This window comes from Tinamus guttatus, unplaced genomic scaffold (assembly GCF_059628265.1).
Source record: "Tinamus guttatus ecotype Peru unplaced genomic scaffold, ASM5962826v1 Tinamus_guttatus_pri_ptg000025l, whole genome shotgun sequence".
Lineage (NCBI taxonomy): Eukaryota > Metazoa > Chordata > Aves > Tinamiformes > Tinamidae > Tinamus > Tinamus guttatus.
This window is the reverse complement of record NW_028288559.1, coordinates 1,660,949-1,682,307: the sequence shown is the minus strand read 5'-3', so window position 1 is coordinate 1,682,307 and position 21,359 is coordinate 1,660,949. Positions and strand designations below refer to the sequence as shown.

The following is a 21,359-nucleotide window of genomic DNA, read 5'->3' as shown; positions in this document are numbered from 1 at the left end:
GGCTTTAGCAAAAACTGCCTCTTCCGGGATATTTTCCAGGGGCACGAAGGTCACGTGCGACTTCGCCGTTAGCAGATTTGGGCTGAAGCGGGTGCTTATACTCAGTCCTTAGAGGAGTTACGCTCTGGGATGGTCTTTCCATAATATACAAAATGTCTAATGAGGGAAAATGTCAGTCAGCAGATTTAAGGCAGATAAAATAGACTGCTTTTCCTCACATTAGTAATGAATCTGTGACACCAGGACTTCTGGAGACCAGGAGTACGGATTGGAGAAGGGGTTGGTTAGACAAATTTGTGGAGGACTGGTCCATCGATATCAGTTCAAAATGTCAATCTGGATACAGATACTCAAGAAGGTCCTCAATGGCTGATCAATGGTAGCTCAGTGAGTCTATTGGGGATCACTCCATCCATATTTCTTTTGCTCTTTTTTCAAACATCATTTTTGACCTCTTGCATAGATGACACCTGGACTTTACTTTGGTCTGGTGTGCTGATTCTCAATGGCTCTTAAGGTGGAGCTTAATCAGTTGATGAAGCAATCTCTGCTCAACGGTATTTCTTGTGTTTTCAGGGGACTGATTGCAGATATTTCCAGTAGTTCAGTCCCATTTCTGGGCCATCTACACAAGGACATGTGAGCCTGCCACCCCGGTGGATGTTGTCGTCATCTTCTGAGCTGTCACCTACAACATGGTTGCCCCTCAGCCTGTTCAGTAGTCAGTGCCTAGGCTAGCCAGGCTCTTTGGAAGCTCCAAAATGTTCATAGACGATATTGTCATAAGTTAGAAACATTTGTTGAGAGGAATGATGTGTGTTTATGGGTTTTATGCTACATAAGATAGGGCTGAAAAAGACAAAAGATGAATGAGGAAAGCCTAGGCCTTTTCTAGTGTGAAATTTGCCTACCCTTGCTAATACTCCTTCCTGTCCCCAATATTGCTTGTGTGAATGTCCTTGTATTAATAAACTCATAATACATCTTGTTTATTCCTTCAAGGCCAGTCCCTGCCTCCTTGGATATCCTATCCATAAATAGGATATTTATGACTTTGCAAATGACTGAAAATCTACAATTTGTCATTATGAATTAAAGAGCATGTTCCTTCTGCTTAGGGCTGAAGCTGGGCTTTGGCTTTGAAGACACTGAACCCCCTCTGGGCTTGGTCGACAAAGTCAGATGGAGCCCAGACTTACAGTAGCAAGTGGCTCTTAGTTACTCTAATGTCTTTGATAATGTGTCATCTGCTGCTGTTGTTAGAGATCAGTGTTTAGACTCAGAAGTAATTTCTTTCTAGGTGGAGAGGAAATGAAAATATCTGTTCTGCAAAAGCAAAAAGGGAAAGAATTAAGAGAGCAAGAAAGAGAGAGAAATGAAAATAATGCCACACACATGTAAAAATATATGCATGTATGTATATACACGCCACAGGGATTAACAGAAAGAAATTGCTATTTAGAAGAAAACACTGTATTTCCATTTGCTGTGCTCAGTACTTTCAGCTGTGGAACATAAGAAGTTAAGAGAATTTTGAAAGCTTCAGAAAGGAGGTTTTCAAGTAATTGGTGAAGGGCTAAAGAGTTAGTTTTCATAATAACCAAAAAAACCTTTTGAGCACTAAAATATAGTCCAGAAAATCAAAGGGGGGAATGTTAATTGTTTTGTACAACACAGAATTTTCAGTTCAGAGGAGCTTCAGCCACTCAATGGTTCTTTCTTTTTTCCCTTTCTTTCTTTGCAGGTTGATTAAGTGAAAAGAAGAAGAAAAAAAAAAAGGAAAAAAAGGAAAAAAAGAAAAAAAAACGAAGCTGCTTTCAAGTACAGAAGAGACCAGGCCAGGATGAACACAAAGGACGCAAAAGTGTCTGAAGGAGGTCTCAATGTCACGCTCACCATACGCCTCCTCATGCACGGCAAGGTGAAGTGTTGTTTTGCCCTAGCAGTTGCCCTCGAACTCTGTCAGGGTTGGTCACAGACACCTCTTCTCCTCAACTCCAGCCAAAAGCACCATTGACATTACTGAAAAACACTCGTCTGCTTTTCAAGGCAGCAAACGTACATTTGTATCACAGTCCAAATTCAAAAATTCATTTTCAGTCATTCCGGCAACAAAGAAAAAAGATTCTGTTACTGGTAGTTAGCCATGTTGGACAGAACTTTGCACAAGGCTGACCTGTCTACAGCTGCCATCTTTTCTCACCTTTCTCATCATTTGTTGAATGTCACAGTCTTTTGAAAATAACACGATGGTTTTTGTGAAGTAAGGGCCACTGTGTGTATATATATATATATATATATATATATATATGTTGTTTTCAGACAGGAGGATTCTTCATTATTCTGATATAGCATCTGAATATATATATATATATATATCAGAATATATTTTATATATATACTGAAATAGCATCTGATATTTCCATCTGAATAGTTTGAATATGAGGAAGAACTTCTTTATTGTGAGGGTGGAAGAGCGCTGGAACAGGCTGCCCAGAGAGGTTGTGGAGTCTCCTTCCCTGGAGATCTTCAAAACCCTGCGTGGATGCCACCCTGTGCCACGTGCTCTGGGTGTCCCTGCGTGTGCAGGTGGGTTGGACTAGATGACCTCTAGAGGTCCCTTCCAACCTTAATGATTCTGTGGTTCTGTGGCCATGTTAGAGTGATCCCCTGATAAAACAAGTGTTTGTCCAGGTTGCGCATGAGGTTTGATTTAGAATGTTAGACGCTAATTTCACCTCTCTCTAGCACAGCACTTAAGCACATAGTTTAGTGTTAAATCCGTGCCATAGACACAGTGCCAATTCAATACAGTCACATATGATAGTCTGATAGCCATTTATTTCACATTGCAAGATCACAAAATGAGTTTTTAATTAAAATGTATTTCATAAGTTAGTTTTGCAATGTTTATATCAGTCAACAATGGAAGTTTTTAGGCTGAGAAATGGATATTATAAAAAGGAGAAATGCTTAGCTATTTTTTACAAGGAACAGTGAAAATATATACAAATCAGATTTGTAGAATGACATATATAAATCTAAAACATATTTTTTACTCCTGGAATTTAGTTTATAAACTAAAAATATAAATATATTGTAAAAGGGAGCATACTTCCAATTTTCTAGATCAGAAATCTATGGCATGAACATGTAATACACCCACTGCACATAGGAGACTAACGTAGCTCTGTCTATATTATACATGTGGAGCTGTTAGGTGATTTAAGAAGATGCAGTTTTCAATTTAAAAAAGCCAAACTTTAGGATATGCCAAAATTAGTGTACCATCGATCAAACTGTGTATTTTCTCAGAAAATACTCAACCATTTCAGCCGGTCATCTTTGGTTGATGTCTGCTTCAGGCAGGCTTCTGGTGTGTAAAATTTACATCTAAAATAGGGAACTATCAAACATATTTATTAACTGTCTCTTTTACCAAACTCACCTAAAAACTGCATGCATGTCTACACTGAAAATTGCTTCTTAGGGATGTGATTCTACTAATTCTTGGTCCCAACCTAGAAAAGCATCCTGGTAGGTCCCTACTGCTTTCGGTCAAATTCCTGTGTGCTTAAGTGTGCCTTCAAAAAAAAATCACTGCCACACAGCTCAGACAGTACAGCTCAACCCAAGGAACTGTCATTTTCAGGACACTTTAGCAGTGGTTTTTTTGGGGGGTATTATTTGATAATATAAGATAATCAGAAAACAAAATAGAAAAGGCTCATGTTCTATGTTGAATGCAGTTCGTTGTGTGTCCAAATACTCTTAACTCTCATGAATGTTACGTGACCGATCTTCAATGCTGACATAGCCCCAAGAGTCTAAATTAAGCACATGAAAGCTGGGAAATTCAAAGGAGTGGGAGTACACCACAGATAACAAGGCACGATGGGTATACTGTGAGCTCCACTAGGCTCCACTCATGTATCCTGTTGTGCCAAAGTATTGCAACGTCAGAATTTCTTTTGGTGATTAAAGTTGAGCTCTTATAGTTTCTTTGATGTTATTTCTGTGATTGAAAAAATGCTAATATCAAGGAGCAAAGGCTGTCTGAGCTGATAGGAACTCATTGTGAGAAGGTCACTCTGTACGTGCCTCTGAAGTAGAGGAGGAAACCTTCTCCTCAGCTCTTTCCTAAGATTTGTTGTGGTAATGACATTTCTGGAGATTTCTGATCTCTCATTAGTATTTAAAGACAAAACCTAATTGAAGCAGTGCTTGGGCTGTAAATAAGCGGTCATAGCTTGAAAATCAAGAGGGGAATTAGGAGTGTGTTTTTGCAAATTGGATTACAGAAAAGGTAATTCAGATGTTATTTGTTTCTTGGGGTATTTGACAGAAATTCTAGCATCTCTCCTGCATAGTCTTAACTCTATCCCTAAACCCCTACAACCACTGTACCTAAATATTTGTTAAGGGTTTATGGACACAAGTGGAAAGTATGTGCGTTTGTAGGTAAACAGCCTGTGGCTGTAAGGATTGGCTGAGCTCCAGAAGAAAGATCCTTATTCTTTTCTTCTCTTCTCTTCTCTTCTCTTCTCTTCTCTTCTCTTCTCTTCTCTTCTCTTCTCTTCTCTTCTCTTCTCTTCTCTTCTCTTCTCTTCTCTTTTCTTTTCTTTTCTTTTCTTTTCTTTTCTTTTCTTTTCTTTTCTTTTCTTTTCTTTTCTTTTCTTTTCTTTTCCCTTCTTTGTTAGAAATAAACCTGTTCTAGCTCTCTGCCTGTTAGAGGTTCTTTGGATTCTTGATGTTTCCTTCATGTTACTTCTTGTTCACTTTTTGCTGAGTTTTTTCTTCCCATGAATTATGGCGAGCTGATTTTCTTGCTTGCTGAAGCCAGGTTGAAAGTTCATGGAAAATTGTTGCCTTGCCCACAGAAGTCTGTTAAGGTACCTTAGAACATCTGTTGTGCTTTTGGTCTGCATCTGGCCAGTTCATGACAGAATAAAATAACTCCAAAAAAAGTACTTATGTTGCCCATACTGGATAATGATGACATGATTTTGTCATGGTTTGGATTTCTACGCAGCTCATGTTCACAGACTGAAACCCTGGAGACTCTGTTAAAAGTTAAGCTTAGGTGAGGAGGGTAAACAGATTGCGCCAGTGCGAAAATGTGAAATTTCAGGAATGTTTTAATGGAGGCTGAAAAGTTAGGTGTGTGAGGAAAGGAATGCAAGACAGTATGCAAACGTGCCATTAGGGACAGGGCCCTGGGGTCATGAAGCCACTCTGAGACCTGTCCAAGCATCATTGCTCCCTCCTTGAGGACAAACATGTAGAAGTGCCTTGTCTCCCCAGGGCCTCCTGCTTGAACGTGTGCCCATGAAACTCCCTTGAACATAGCAAAGCAGACAAGAAGCCAGTCAGGACTAGAGGGCACTACAGGAAGCTTTTAGAGAAAGGGGAAGGAGTTAAGAAATTGAAAAGAAAATGGGTTAATAAAGTCAGGTTCATTAGGAAAAATAAGGAAATAATTCACAGGTGGGGTGAAGGTGGGAGAGAAAACCGTGAGGGACGCAGGCCTCTTACCAAATAATGAGAGCTCAAAAACCAAGGCAATTAATGGGGAAGGTCATTTGGAAGATGCTTGTGCAGAGAAAGGAGGAGATATGGAAAGCAGGAAGGCCAGAACATGCCAGAGGTGGTTGTGGCTAGAGTAGCGCGTTGCAGATATGTTGGATTGGAAAGGAAGGCCATTGCAGGGAAAGCGTATGCAGTTTGGGGTGTATGTACTGCATATCGTGGGGTAAAGAGAGGGTAATTCCCTTGCAGCACTTGTGGCAGAATCACTTCAGTTGAGTACTCAGCAGTCACTGCTGTGTTTGTGAATGACTTCTTTGAAAACTAAGTGGAGAAGGAAAATACAGAAAAGCACAGAAAAATAACACTAAAGAGCCTGTGTTTAGCTTTGTTCAGATATTCTCATTTTTGATGCTATAGAATTTTCTACAGGTGGAATAAAACTCATCAAAGTGCTTGCTTACACTTAAAGACCTAAACAGAGGCAGCATAAAACCATGCGGTACATTACCATCTGTATAGGTAATATAGATTATATATGTATATATATATATACACACATATATACATTTTATATATATATAATGTATATATATATATACACACATATATACATTATATATATATATATATTGCTTTGAGCAGCTGCTTTTGCATACCTGGCTAATTGACCCCTGAAAGATTTTTAAAGCTAGATATAAATCACTGATTTTCCCCCAACATGAAGGCAATGCCCTTCTTCCTCATTTGTTTTCTTTTAGCTTTTACTTATTAGAATGCAACATAAAAGAAAGCATCTGTAAGAATTATCTTTTCAGTAACTTAATCCAGTCCAGAAAATGCCAACCAAGTCAGTGTTTGTTCTCTTCTTTCTAGTTTCCAGGAACGCTAGCAGGGTATTATGAGGATTGACTGTCCTGCTTATTGTTGTTAGAGCTCTTGTTTTGTTCGCATGACTGTAGTACCTAAGAGTTCTGGTCATGGAACAAACCTCAGTGTGCAAATATGTGCAGATCTCCTCCTAGTATTACAGTAGTAACAGCTGTAGTTTCTAACTATTTTCACTAGCCTAAAAAAATCAGTGGAAAGGAGAGAGGTCTTTTCCCACAGCCCTTGGGCACTGTTTACTTCCCAAAACAGTCTTTGTGACCACATTTGCCCACTTTTGTCAAACAAAATCTCATCAGTCCACAGTTACAACGAGTGGAGATTGCAAAAGGCATGCTGTTCAGTGCTGCTGTTTCAGCGTGGCAGGCAGAAGAACAAAGTGGAGGGACTGTTTTTGGTTTGTGTTTTATTTTATTTTTGAGAAAGGACATGAGGGTTGGTGTGAAGTTGCACAATGATATTTTCGGAAATTTATTACCCATCTGCTATCGAAAAACAAATGAGAAATGCCCATTGGCACCGTTGCCAAAATGATAGATGGACATATGGAGGAGTTATGACTCTGGTGTCTCCATCAGAAGGACCATAATTTGAAGGTTTTTGCAAGCACTAGCGCATTTGTTAGCGTGGGATCTGTCTCAGTAAGGGCTTGGACTCCAGTGTCTTACTAAATTAGAACTGACAACAGAAGCATCACCTAGGAACATGAGATCTACTGTGCCAGCAAGACTAAGCCCACATAATCCCAGAACACAAGTAAGGCTCGCGGTTTATCCGAAGCAGCCGTTTGTTCTCTGAGATAGATCTGTTAAATCATGTTTCCCAAAACTGTCTATGGCACTTTTTTTTCAACCTTCAAAAATACTGATGCCCTGTGTGCTCCATCTTCATAGATTCGTGTGATCTTTCATGCAAAGATAATCATATTCTTATACAAGTATCTAGAGATGTGTCCTCAGAACGGTGCTAAGAGAAGGAGCCGGGTTGTAATGTCCTGGTGTGGACAGAGACAGTTAGTTGATGATCTAGAACATTTTATCGGATATTTTATCAGAAAATGTTTTATCAGAAGGTTGCCAGCATAGCTTTGTGTTGCGATGGATGTGCTTCCACACCATGGAAGGCTGTATTTCTTCAGTGCTCTTCTAATCGAGCTTTTGTTGTTTGAAGAGAGCAATCCTGTTGTTCCTACTTCATCCTCGCTCGCAGAAAGCAGGTAAGAGCACTGCAGGAACACTGCAGGAATTTGAAGGCTTTAGGATGTGGCCTCTGATCGATCAGGTGTATTGGGATAAATGTATAGAATCTGTATATAATGTAATATAATTGGGATAAATGTATATAATCCTACATTACTTCAAAATGGCCTTTCCTTCTCGTTGTGGCTTCATGTCAGGGCTCCTGTGAGGTTAGTGTTGCGTTTACACTAGGCATTCCATATTGCTGGCAGTAGAAACCACTGCTTGACAGTAATAGAGCAGGGGTTGTGCTTTTATGCAGTTTGGGAATAGCTAACTGTTTTGTTTTGCTTCCCTGGGCCATAGTAATTATTAATCTAGACTTACGCTTAGAAAAATGATGGAATTCCACATTATCTTTACAGATCAAAGGTTAATCTTTATACCAAGGTTTGTTGCCATTTGTTAAGCCTTCTGTTTTCTTAACATGACTAATTTGTTTCTCTTGCTGTTGAAAAGGGACCTTGCCTGACTAATTGATTTGGAAATAGCTTTCTTCTGTAGCCTGTTTTGTATCCTCGTGCACCATCAAGAGCTTTGCCAAAGCCCTGGCTCACCAAGACTTGTCTGCTGCCTCCTCCTGTTTTGATGGTGATGCCTCTCTGTGAGGTTACCACAGATGGTGCTGAAAATATAGGGAGAACTTTTCCTCTGTGAGGGACCCACTACTCTCTAAGCATAAAGCTGTCTTGTTAAGCATAAATATCATTTAATTCCATGTGAATTGGTTGTGAAAGTAATATTACACATTGCATTTCAGCATGAGGAAAACCATACCTCCTTTTTACCACTGCTTTTGTGCAAGTTATCTGCAGTGAATCATGTGCATGGTTTAGCAGGCAGGGTGTTTATGGGTTTATGGTTAGACTTGATGATCTTGAAGGTCTTTTCCAACCATAATGATTCATGTGGCTGGCTGACAGGAAGAAATGCATATTTTTTGCTTAATTTCCTTGTAGAATAGAGTGTCTACCCCGTGTTTGTCAGCGAGGTTCTCTTCTTGTCATATGATCATCTCCTTAGCAATTAGAAATGGCATACTAAAGAGAAACATAGTCATAAATCAACCCATCCCTAAAGGCTAATGAGCTTTTTTTCAAACTATCTGAAATTAGATTTAATTATTTTCTTCAGGTTTCTGAAAGTGACAGGATGCTATAGGAGCCCAAGTATAAGACTGTCCTGCATGACTGGCATCTGTAAATATGCCCTTTGAAAGGCATGATCAAGGTTGGATACTCTGCACTATCCAAAGCTCTGGCCACTTTGATGATTATCCAGATGGGCATCTCAAATTGCTGTCACTTCTGGAAGAAAAGCTCGTATCTGTCTGTCTGTTTGGTGGCTGTGTACGTATTTTGACTGCCCCCACAACTATATGAGTACATGTGTGGGTGTGCATCTACATCAGGGTATGTAGACACACATACATTACTGAGGCTTTTTGAAAGCATCATGTTCATCCAGAGCGGTTGCTGTGACGCTTTGGTTTCTGCCAGGCAAATATTTGCATAAACTCAAGCCAAGGAGTGTATAATACTCCAGCCAAGGAACTTGAGCTATGCCATTACCTTGGGCCTATCTTTCTTCCCAGGTGCTTTGGTTTCTCCATTTATAAAAGTTCTGTTCGTGCAGAGCTTTTTCATTTGTTGTTGAAATGTGGGTATATAAAGACTAGTAATTATTATTCTATAGCCTAATCTCTTATCATGTGTATATGCAGGTTAGTCAATAAATCAGTATGAAACTGGTAATAAAAACCTTATATGGCACATATATATGCTGTATGCCTAAGGATATATGGCCAAGCACTGGAAAGTAGCAAGTAATGCAAGGATATTAGTATATTCTAGTAAGCCATTATTTTCTGGGACAGCTAAATCATCCTCCTCTCTGACCTGCACAGAGACTGAACTTGACATCGGAGATGGGAACCCTCTCACTTAACTTGCTTTATGTTAGTCCAAGTCTAGGCTGGTTCTACTGTAGATGGAGAGGGTTGAACCCCTTGAGGGGACACATCATCCCTCCTCTTTTAGGAGTGAAATGTCCATCCTGCGTTCACTGACTGTCGAGGAGCGTCTGTGCTTGGGTTACATTCAATTCCTGGCTTTTCATCAGCTGATGTAGGTGATAGACATGCCATTCCCTCAATCTAAGCAGTCACGCAGGTTGAGTGTGTAACAGAATTAGAAATGTTCTCTGAAGAAGATAAAACCCTAAGAATAACCTCATATGAAAATATTGATAGCACTTGAGTATCATAAAAATGGTGTTACATATTCCACCAAGTGCTAAACATAATTTAGAGCCATATAAAGAATCTGTATGAGACAAATATTGGATTGTACAAAGAATCATTAAAGGTTTTATGAGGAAGCATAGGTAATTTGAAGAATAAGTCATAAAGAATCCTCTGATTGTATCTGTGACAAAAGGAGATTTCTCTTCATAATTAGAAAATATACATTATTTCCAGGCTTTATGAGACCTTTCCAGCAAGGGCATGAAGCCCAGGGGAGGCTAAAGCTACCAGCTTAGAAGAGTTGCAGATTTTTTTGGGGGGGAGAGGGGAGCTAATTTGTACAAAATCAAAAATTATAGAAAATGTAGGAGTGTCATATAAGACTAATGCTTTTCCTTTTCCTTTTCTACTTCACTCTTTTTTTCATAGCAGAATCGTAGCTCAATGAGAATTATAGCACAGGGAAAGAAGTTTATTTGAATGTTTTGGAGTAGCCTCTTTATAAAGGATGCTTTAAATTCCCCCTTGGAGAAGAAGGTTTGGAATATTCTCTAGAATCTCAGTGTCATTTTCTAAAATTTGTAGAATTCCAAGGAATAGATCACAAGTCTCCCTGATTTTTAGCAATGACTTCACACTATTCATTGACTGCAGTTCTTTGTAAGACAGTACTTTGAAGATAAACTGATGTTAGTGTGGATGGATTTCCTGACCCATCGAAATCAACAGAGAATCCTTATATTTTACGTTTATTTTCTTTGTTTAAAGACTTAGAATTTCTTTGTTTGAAATGCACCATCTTTTTTAAAAGGACTTCAAACAAGCTGTTGCTTTTCTGTTCCCAAAGCAAAAACATCTTGTCCATTTTTCAAGGAAGATGTGCTTGTATTTATTAGTCATGTTCCGATCATGCATGGCTGAAAGAAACATGTCTGTGATTAAGACTTAGGATGATCAAATAGACTGGACCAGCAAAATGCAAAACCTTGCAGGTTCAAGACAGGCTAGGCCTAAGGAAGATTTCTAGCTTTCGTGAAGGTCTCAGGTTTCTAATGAAGAGAGGTTGGACCTAAGAGTTCAATAACAACAAAAAATGTTCTGCAGATGAAAATATAATTGCTTGACAGTCGCAAAGGGCCTTTCTGCTTACTGGGAGTAAGTCTTACCAAAGAAACTATTTCTGAAACTAGGAATTTTAGAGAAGGGAATAAAAAGACATTCAAGATAAAGCTGCTTGAATGTGCAGGGAGGTCATGAGGTCCTCTTAGATATGAGGGGTTCTCCAGTCTTTTCATTATTTAGATTTATGCAGTTGTGCTCTGTGTGGGGATGTCTGCCTGTCCCTTCTTATTCTCCTGCCTGTTTTAATCCTATTCAGCACCTTCAGCCTTGCTGAGTTACAGAGGCAGTCTAAAAGAAAGTAAGATTTTGGAAAAATCTTGGAGGGGGTATCCCGGATTTGTGTCTCTGATAACAAAGAAGTTGAATATCACTAGTGAATCTAGACAGTATGCGGATTTGTCTGTCTCAGACATGGCAATAAGCAAGACCAAAATCCACATATTATTAGACACAGGCTAGTTCATTCACAAAACACAGCCTCACAGAGTAGGCTTCATTCTTGTTCTTTTTCACAGAACTTCTTTTTTCACTGTACAAACAGATACACGGGCATCTCACAGTTCTAGATGGACGTGGGAGCCTTTGCAAGAGCGCTTGTACAGTGTAGGGAGTCCTCAGTGCATGTCAGATACTCATGGAAAATTTGCAGTGTCTAGCTGAAGAATATCTACTGCCTGGCCAGCATGTACAGGAGAGCAGAATGGCGTCTTGGAGGTGAATTAGGAATGGAAATAAGAAAGGGAAACAGAAAAGGTAAAGTTTAAAAGCAAGCCTGAGTCAAACCTCATGCACAGAGCGGGTCCCTCCTGCTGCAGTGCCCGGGCTCTCTCGCGGCCCTCCGCTGGCTTCACTTCGGGGTGTTCTTGTCTGTCTTGCAGTAAGCACCCGGAGCAGCTGCGCTCTTGCTCGTGCAGCCCAGGATGCCGTTGGCCTTCTGTGCTTCAAGGGCACCCTGCTCACTCAGCTTCAGAATCTTGTCCATCGGACGTCCCAGCTCATTTTCTGCAAAGCTGCTAGTGCCCAGCCCGTCCTGCTGTGGGGGTTATTCCATTTCAGACACAGGGACTTTGCACTGGCCTATGTGGAACTCCCTGGAGTTTCTCTTAGCCCGTTTCTCCAGCCAGCCTTGTTCACCAGCGTAGAAGCTGCCCTGGTTTGGTGTTATCTGCAAACTTGCAGGGAGTGTGAAATAACCATATGCCCAAGCTCTTCCTTGAACTGAACCTTCCTCTCACCTCCTCTCAGAGTTGTGAGCACAAGCAGCTTCATCCTAGAAGCTTATAAATAACCTAGCAGTGAGAAATAGCTTCCTCAAGGACACTCTAGGCACTCTGGTACAACAAGGGGAAGTTAGTACCACTTCATCATGAGTCTGTCATTGGACAGAGCAGCAGAGAATGATTCCTTAAATCTTACTCTTGTGGCTGTGTTTCAGAATGGGGCAGACAAGTATATAAACTGTGCAGGAAAAAAACTATATATCATACCTGTAGGTCAGATCGGCCATGCGAGACAGTGTTCAACTGTTGAGGTGGATTTTACAGTCTGAGTATAGGAGTGTGTGTTTTCCTTTAGCTGGTCTCCTTTCCATCAGGTGATTTCCAAATTGATGTTACACCTGTCTGATCTGTGTAAAACATCTGGACTGTGATTTTCAGTTTGGCTACCTTTATGTACCAGATTTTAAACCCACGGGATGTTGTCAGAACTGCCAGATCATTCTGTTGTAATTCACAACAATGTTTCTCGGTGTTTTGTGCCCCTTTGTGTAAGATTCTGGAACCCCAGTAGCAATTCCCAAATCCCCAAAAAATGCTTAGCAATTACTGTTCCGTAAGTGCTTAAAGGAGAAGTTTAGGCAGACCACCAGGTCTGTATGCAATAACACTGCATAAATGGAAATGCAACAGCAGCCATACGTGGTGGATAGAAGGTAGGTGCATGCTTTCAGTGAGATCAGGGATTATTTTGATGCCTGTATCAGATCCCATTTTCTATAGTAGGTTGTGCAGAGCTCTGTTATTTGTGAACCTCTCATTCCCTGGCATAGATGTTTGTCTGCATTTATTGAATTGATCTGTAACCTCAAGCTCAGTTTCTGTGAAAGGTATTTTTCTTGCACCATCAGTAAGCTGCAAAGCTGTGTCTTTACTCAACCCCTCTTTCTACAGCATGGCCTGTTTGTGTACATCAGCAACGGAGCGGGGCTGTGCTTCTCGTCGCAAGTTTGACATAAGTGATTAGCGAGGTTGCTTAGGAGCTTAGCAAAAGCTATTCTTCAGCAAATCATATCAGTAACTTAACACATCTCTTTTTTTCTCTCTCTCTTTCAGGAGGTTGGAAGCATTATTGGAAAGGTAAGGAAATTTTACTCTTTAGCTCCATGTCAAAATATTGTGTTATTGGTTCGTTTCATCAGCAGAGGCTAATTTTTTTTTTTCCTTTTTCGTTAACAGAAAGGTGAGACAGTTAAGAAGATGAGGGAGGAGGTAAGACAAGTAAGATGTCTTCTCTTGCTTTTCTTTCTAGCTCGGGTCATGTTCATATGTGTGGAGACAGTGCCACCACGTGGGCTGTCAATTTAACATTGTCACTGTTAACAAGTGTCATTCTGTGAATGTAGTGCCCTAAATTAAACCTTGTGGTTCATGTAACCTCCTTATCACCGCAGCAGCCTGGAGTCTTCCAGACTTTCCATAGAAATATGCCTGCTGCTGCCTAAACCAGCATGATCCAGTGGGATGAACCCCCTCTCTCATTCTGTGTGTCTGCTCAGCCTCCTTGTAGAGAGCTTCCAAAATCTGAAATCAGGATTTAGGCTGATGCTGCCAAAAGTTTGGGAATAGATGGAAAATTCGCCAGAGCCAGATGCACATAAGCCAGGGTCCCTCTCCCACATCTCACCTTAACTTTGTGCTCTTAGTGGGATGGACACAGGGAGGCCCGTGTCACTGGCCAGTTCACTTGCACTAAAAAGGCTGCAAATACATAAAGACTAACTAAAAATAAGCCATATAAATGTCAGTCTCTGCAGAGCTCATGGCTTGTGGCCCTGTCCCAAACCGAGGTGTGCTACCTCTGCAGGATTATGCTGGCTCCGAGGTGCAGGTTAAGGACCTGCTTGTCCTGCAAATCAGTACATCCAACCTGCAGATTGAAATACCTTGAAACCTCAAAATATTTTGTTCTTTCAAATATTTGCCTAAAGAGTAAATCTGAAGACAAATGCTAGTGTTTAAAATGTCAGGAGTGCAAACTGTATAGAGGATGCCACAGGATGAATCAGTTTGATGCTAACATCCCAGCGGTGCAGTATTGTGCCACCTGCTTTGTTTTTTCGTATTCTGGCAGAAGGTCTTGGACAGCAAATTCTCAATACATGTAGAAAAAAATATTACTATGTTACCTTTTTAAATATACTCAGCCAGGCACTTGCTTCCAGACTGAGTTCACAGTTCCAGTTTTGGAGATAGTGATTTCCTCCTATGCTTTAAAATATTTGTATATTGGTTTAAACTTTTTTCTTACAAGTCTGTTTCCCATGGACTAGGTGACCCTGTGGTTTAATTGTTACTTGTGATCCCAAACAGAGACCTATGGGCATTCCAGGTGCTCCTGACTTCTGAGAGTCAAACATCTTACGGGAGAGTTTTAGTTCCTAGTCAGTGTGCTTTTCAAGATAAATGTCCTGCTTCCAATCCTGAAAAGCTATGCCATGCTGTCACCCGCACTTAATTATGAAAGGCTTGCTTTACCTTAATTATTTATTTTTTAAGGAATTGTGTGCATCTTTACTATCAACACGGGGCAAGGGTGATATGCCTCTAGGTGAGATGAGATAATCTAGCAGACACTGTAGTCCTTTTATATGGCAGTTTACCTTATCATTGCTTTTTAAATTTCTTCTTCAAAAATGTATGCACACAAAACTTGATTTGGCTTGTCTGAAAAAAAAAGAAAAAAAAACAACTTTGACCTGCTGTGTTCAGTCAAGATCATATCATAGACAGCTTTGTATCTAAGGAAAAATACACCCAAAAGCCACTTTGTGCTCTGCCGTTGTTTGCTTCTTGCACAGAAGTATTGGAGACTACCACGTTTTATTTTAAAACCTTTTCTTCTAAGCGCAATAACTTTACTTTGACCAGAAATCTATCAGTGGAGATAGATTAGATCACTGATAAAAATTCACTTGTAGAAAATCGGTGGGTTTTGGCTGCAGACAATTCACTTTATGTTTTGGATAAACTCCCGCAATTACAGCTGCAGAGCAGGAGCCTTGCATTCCATGAAGGGAGCAGTGGCAGAACTCCCATCCAGCACATTGCACCGTGGATTCCTGCAGAACTCGATTTCTTTTCGATAACTGCAAGCAAACGTTTCTGCCAGTTTAAGCTAGCCCTAAGCCTGCATCTCCTTCCTGATTGAATGCTGATATTTGATTAGAGCAATTCCCACTTAGGTTCTCCTGTCAGAAAAAGTGTCTGCTGCCCTTTTTTATGTAGACACATCAAGTAGATCTGCCAGCTGAGTCTGAGACAGCACATTTTTCTATTAATAGTTCTTTTTTTCCTTCTTGGTAGCTGTCATGTGGGGAAATATGACATCCTGCCATTCAGCAGCAGTATACACATGAGTAAAGGCTCGGACGCACGCAGGTGGATTACTCCTGATCTGTGGCAGCTTAATACACACAGGGGAAGGCGAAGGGCCACACTGACTCAGATCATCTCACGTTTGCTGCAGGCCAACATCCTCAAGCAAGCCAGGGTCTGCGGAGCCGTTGAAGCTCTGGTGGCTTGTTATTAACAAGGCATTAACACCTTTCCATGCCCCAAACCACAGGGCAGGAGTTGATCTTGCCTGGACTGGATTTATCTACACTAAGAGCCTCTTAAATGTATTTACATCCGCCGCAAACACCTTCTCTACACCGTGGTGATGCTGTAAGGGGGACTAGTTAAGGGTGCTTCAGTGACTGTTCATTGACTAACTCCATATGACGCTCCTCTGTAAGGAACATTCTTCATGCAGTAAAGCACTGCCCAGCTGTAGAAAGAGCAAGCACTGAGTGTAGGTGCAAACCAGAGTCAAGCAAGTCTTTGCTCCTAGAAGTTGATGCTCCCCAAACAAAACAATCTTAGCTGAAGTTCTGGGGTTTCAGCCCTAGTTAATGGTAATTCTGCAAGAAGGAAAGCAAAAGACATCTCAAGTCGTGATTTTTAACTTTGAATTGTAGTAGTGCAATCTGCATAGTGTGATGAAAGTTATGTATTTACCTAGGCAGAGTCTTGTTTCCCAGAGGTAGATGATTTTTTGGTGCGTGATCAGTTTATTATATAACTGATTATATAAATTATTATATAATTATGTAATTATATAACTGAATTATATAAATTTGGGGGCTGCAGTTGTAGGGGATAAATTGAATACCCCAAGACAATGCCCAAACAGTATCCCTAATCCTCCTTGCTCCCCGGGGAGTATATGTATGTAAAATATTTGTTCTTTTTGACAGAGTGGTGCTCGAATCAATATCTCAGAAGGCTCCTGTCCAGAAAGAATCGTGACAATAACAGGCCCAACAGATGCAATTTTTAAAGCTTTTTCTATGATTGCACTAAAATTTGAAGAGGTAAGCATTTTTTTTTTCTCTCTTCAAGTTGAAATACAAACACTATTTGAATTTCCTCCTGTTTGCTTTAATGTTAAATATGATTTGTTTAATGTACTATTTAATAGCAATGGAATTGGTTGTATTTTTATAAATGCTTTTGGCAGTAACACCGAAGAAAAATAATGGGTCAATTTACAAGCTGTTTGATCATTTCTTTTGCTTTTTGGAGGCTTCAGGGAAAAGCAATTGCTTCTAGTAATGTGCACTAATGGTAGGAAAAATGTCTTGGAAAATATCTAGTCCCATTGTGGATTTGATTTGAGAGGAATAATTGCATAACTTCTAACTCTGTTTTTATATGGTTCCATTTGGTATGGATGTAAATTTTATATGTGTCACAATGAATATATAATTCATTCAACTAGAAAAATTTTATTTTAGAAACAAAATATATAATTACCAATTACCGTGTTTAAACATTGGCTTTTAAAATTAATTAAAATAAAGGCACTAAGAGTAAGTGAGGCAAGAGAGTGATCAATTTACCATAGAATTACCATTTTGGCCTTTTGGGCATGTATGTACCTAAAGTTTCCTCAAGTTTCACGGACCATTTATGACTGGACATGGGTGCTATTTTAATGGAAACCCCCAAAGAAATGGCAGCAGCCTACATGAATATTCTGGTCTCCTAGGAAAGGATTTAACTCTCTCTTTACTTTTGAAAGCCAAATGTTCTGCCTGGGCATCTCTCCTATACTCCATGGAGAAGCAGAGGTACCTGCAGAGGAAAATTTGCCTTCTTCTAAAGGTAGTGCCTACAAATACCCAGATTGAGTCACCCACACTGGGAGAAAGGGGCTGTCCCCTTGATGACTAAATTACAAGGATCTGAGTCCCTTTCTTAAGAGCACTTTTTTCTGTCAGTGAGTGAGGTTAATCTCCATACTTTCCCATAGCTTTGGGAAATGCTGGCATGGATGGGAAGTGTTACTCTGTGCCTTCATTTACCCATGGTGACTATTCTCACTTAGAGTAAAAAGACTAGAAGAGAGCTTGTGGCTCATCAGATGTGGTCTTCCTCTAGCATGCCGTGTCATCTCCTTCAAAACACCGTCAAAACCTTGTTAGATTTTTTTCTAGTTAACGGATCCACTACTCTGATAATTAAACACCTTCTTCTCTCTCCTCATCTGAATGTATTCATGAGCAGTTTATACAGTTTTGTTCCTTTGCCAGCACCAGCCATTAGTTTAAGTAATTCTTTTCATCCCTAAGGATTTCTCTCCTAGACATATTTTTAGAAAACAATTCAATGGCCTCACACCATTGCCTTTATCAGCCTATGTGAGCCAAGCTCAGCATTCCCTACCCTCCTGTCACTCCAGTCACCTACTTTTTCCCCGTATGCATTTGTTAAATGTATGTGTTAACAGTAGATGGGTTGCAAATGAAGTTCCACAAGAGCTTTTTTAATAGCACAGGCAGTTCCCTGTCTTGGGTATTATGCTAACATAACATAGCCCTGCCACTGCTGGGAATACCTGGCCTGAGAGTGGGGAAGTGTTTTGCAAACAACCATTCTGGGATCAGTGTGAATCACCAGCTCTTCTACAGGTGTTTTCAGTAGGAATCTCCCAAGTCTTGGCAGGTTTTTTTAGTAGCCCCCAGATAAATTACTTTTTTTATACTGCTAATGTTCATGCCACTTACATTGTTCCATTCCTTCATGGTTATTCAGATCTTCCTGTACGGTATTCCAGTGTTTCAACACACTGATGAAGTCCCCCATTTTTGTGATACGAACGTTTTATGTGCACACTAATTTTCTCTTCTTAACCATCTATTAATGAAAAATATTCTGGAGTCTTGCAGAATGGCACAGTAGCTCTCTCCTGGCCAGTTTCAAAACCAGCTTCTGCCATCTCCTCAGCTGCATCTCCTTACCCACCTTGTACCAGCGCTTGAGAGGGATTTCTATGTATGGCACCCTACCCTCTAGTACACAGAGACCCAAAGGGAGTAGTCAACAATATTATCTAAAAAAAAAAAAAAAGAGTAAATCTTTGTTATGAGACAAAGGAGATCTGTTGTCGATAAATTGTTTTTGTTTGAACCCTTGTTCTAAAGGTTTGCATGCTGTTCAGGGCAGAGTAGTGGGCTCTTTCATAGAAACTGAGGTATTTTTGCCAAAGTTCTGTAAGGCAATTAAATGCTTTTCCATTTTGCTGGATGTGGCTGTTCCGTTCAGTCTGTGTCCTAACCTGTCAGCATAGTTCCTGTATTTAGAGAGATGCGTGAAAACACTGACAATAATCTCTATAAGGAACACGCTCTGTTTAGGCACTTATCCTGAAAAATGCTGAGGGAATCTTTAACAGAGATAATCCGTGTCAGTTCCCATCAAAACCGGTGCCCAGTAAAATAATACTGCATTTCTCAAAAAGACATTTATAGTGCACAGATTCTGGGCCCTCGCCTCAGGAACAAGTTATCTTTGAATATGCTATAGTTAGCAAGAGGCACAGAAATCTGAATTTCAGGCCTCAGAGAGGATTTAATGCATATTTACCCTCTTAGATTTTAGCGGATAATCTGGAATCTTAATGTGGAATCCTAGCAAAAGGATATTAGCACTTGCTGCTGATCTAGTACTGGGGTTACATATTCTGAAGTATCTGTATTTAATTTTAATATAACTGGCTACCAGTATATTTAGAAGAACTTAGGTAAACAGAACAGTACCATGTCATGAATTTGTTTTTTTGTGATTTTCCCTGTTGATAAAATCAGGTAACTTGAATACTTAGGAGGCAAAGTAAAGTTCTGTTTCAGAAATTCATAGTGATCTAAACTATTGGATGTACTTGTCTTGCATATTATTTTGTTGGGTTTTTTTTTCAGGCATTAAGAAAAAAAAAAACAGGAGAGAATATCGTTTTCCTTTCACCTCATTCTAAGAAACCTAAATAGCACCATCAAATGCCAGACCTGGATTTTGGCACTTGCAGCCTCCGTGGGGCAAACCCAGTGACCTTTTTGTCTTGCTGAGGTTGAACAAACAGACTGATTAGCAATTTTGGCTATAGCGTAACTATTCAAGAAATGTTCTGCTGTCACTATCAAACAACTTTAGCAGTTTTTGTATGTAATGAACACCCTGTCCCCCCTTCTAGTTTCATCTCACATGGTCTGCCCTTCCAACAGGAGCAGGAAGAAACCTTCATCCATGACTGCAACCTTCATGTTCAGCTGGAGAAGGAAAAATGAGACACAGCCCAAGAGCGATCTTGGCTTAGAGTCCCCTTTAGTTTGTAGAAAGAGACCTGCCTGGGAATTCAGCATGATAAAAGTAACCTCAAAGGGCATGTGAGATCACATGTACCTGAGCCCTGAGGTGTCCTGCTCCGTTATCAGATGAGAAAGTATGTGCTTGTCTGTGTGGGTCGTTCTGTTTCGTGCAAGGGCCTTTATTTTAGTCAAGAAAAAATGATTCTTTTAAACTTGTGTGAAGTTCTGTGAGATGAACAGTTCAGCTAATACCCAGTTAACTAGAACGGACTTCATTTAACTCTGCGTCTGTTAACTGTTTATGCTGGTGGCCCAAATGCTACTATCAGAGTTTCTTTAAACAGTTACCCTGTTAAGTACAGCTGGGCCTGCCTATATTGAAAATGTAAACTGTATGGGTTAAGGTGTATTTAGACATCCTTTTATGCAACAAAACGAGGAAAATGAGGAATTTTCTCTGTTTTGTATCCTTTCAAAGAGCATGTCCTTTTCCCAAGAGTTGCTCCGTGCACTCACTGGCAGCGGTAAAAGAAGATAGGCAGTCAAGTCTTAGCTTAGTCTGCTTTTAAACCACCACTGTACTCATCCGTGCCCGAGGAAGGTGAACATCTTTGTTCCCTTTTTCACACCAGCACATCTTCATCCCTTTATGGTTGGACAACGACTCCTGTAGCTTATCAGGAGAGCTCCAACCAGGCTGGAGTAGTTACCAGCTAGGGTCAGTGTGTTCTGCGCAGGATCCCTTTCCCAGTGTCCACAGCCTCAGTCCATCAACATGCTCGGTTAGAACAATCTATAAATTATGGCATTTCGGCCCTCTGCTCTAGGTGTCGTCACTAGATTCTGCATTCCTCTTCAGACACAGCAAGTTGCAGAGCTGTTTTTAAACTGTGAGGTACTTTACTAAATTGTTTGGTTAGACTCTATGATCTTGAAAGTCTTTTCCAACCATAATGATTCTGTAAATGTGTGTGCTGTTCTTTACTTTTGACACGAACTCCTTGAACTCTTAATTTCAACTATGCAACTGTATAGCTGGGCTTAAGCAGCTATAGGAAAAGATGAGAGCCCTGTAACACTTTTTTATATTAGCAAAATTCTCAAAATGGGGCCATATAGAAGAGAGAGAGATTTGGAGGAATATTTGCTGTGCTGCTGTTTTGCAACCTCATTTGACTCTACTTTGACAGCCTTTCTAGATAAAAGTCAATTTCCTAGCAGCCTGATGATTAATTTAGGTGTTAAGTAGGTAATCACATAAGCAATTAAAGTGTTCACTCCAGATGAAGGAGACAGGTGAAAAAATGGCACTAACCCATCCTGGATCATTGGAATTGCAGGTTGAGACATGTAGGATGGGAGCAGTGATTTCCAAACTAGGGGCTGAGACCCAAGAAATGCAGCTGCAAGCTCACAGGTGGGTGGGACAACT

General features: G+C 40.2%; 1 protein-coding gene across 9 annotated transcripts in view; it reads left to right on the top strand.

Annotated features, from left to right (window-relative positions):
* Positions 1-21,359, top strand: part of LOC104569624 (poly(rC)-binding protein 3) — a 138,072-nt gene that overhangs the window by 87,496 nt on the left and 29,217 nt on the right. For 4 of the 9 annotated variants that reach the window (XM_088526120.1, XM_088526110.1, XM_088526098.1 and 1 more), the window contains exons 1-4: positions 1,763-1,921; positions 13,353-13,376; positions 13,476-13,508; positions 16,538-16,654. In XM_088526120.1, the coding sequence (XP_088382246.1) occupies positions 1,844-1,921; positions 13,353-13,376; positions 13,476-13,508; positions 16,538-16,654 (252 nt within the window). In that variant the 5' untranslated portion in view covers positions 1,763-1,843. Of the gene's footprint in view, positions 1-1,762; positions 1,946-13,352; positions 13,377-13,475; positions 13,518-16,537; positions 16,655-21,359 lie in introns of those variants that run through there. The other 5 variants (XM_088526102.1, XM_088526091.1, XM_088526061.1 and 2 more) reach the window with 4 other exon arrangements.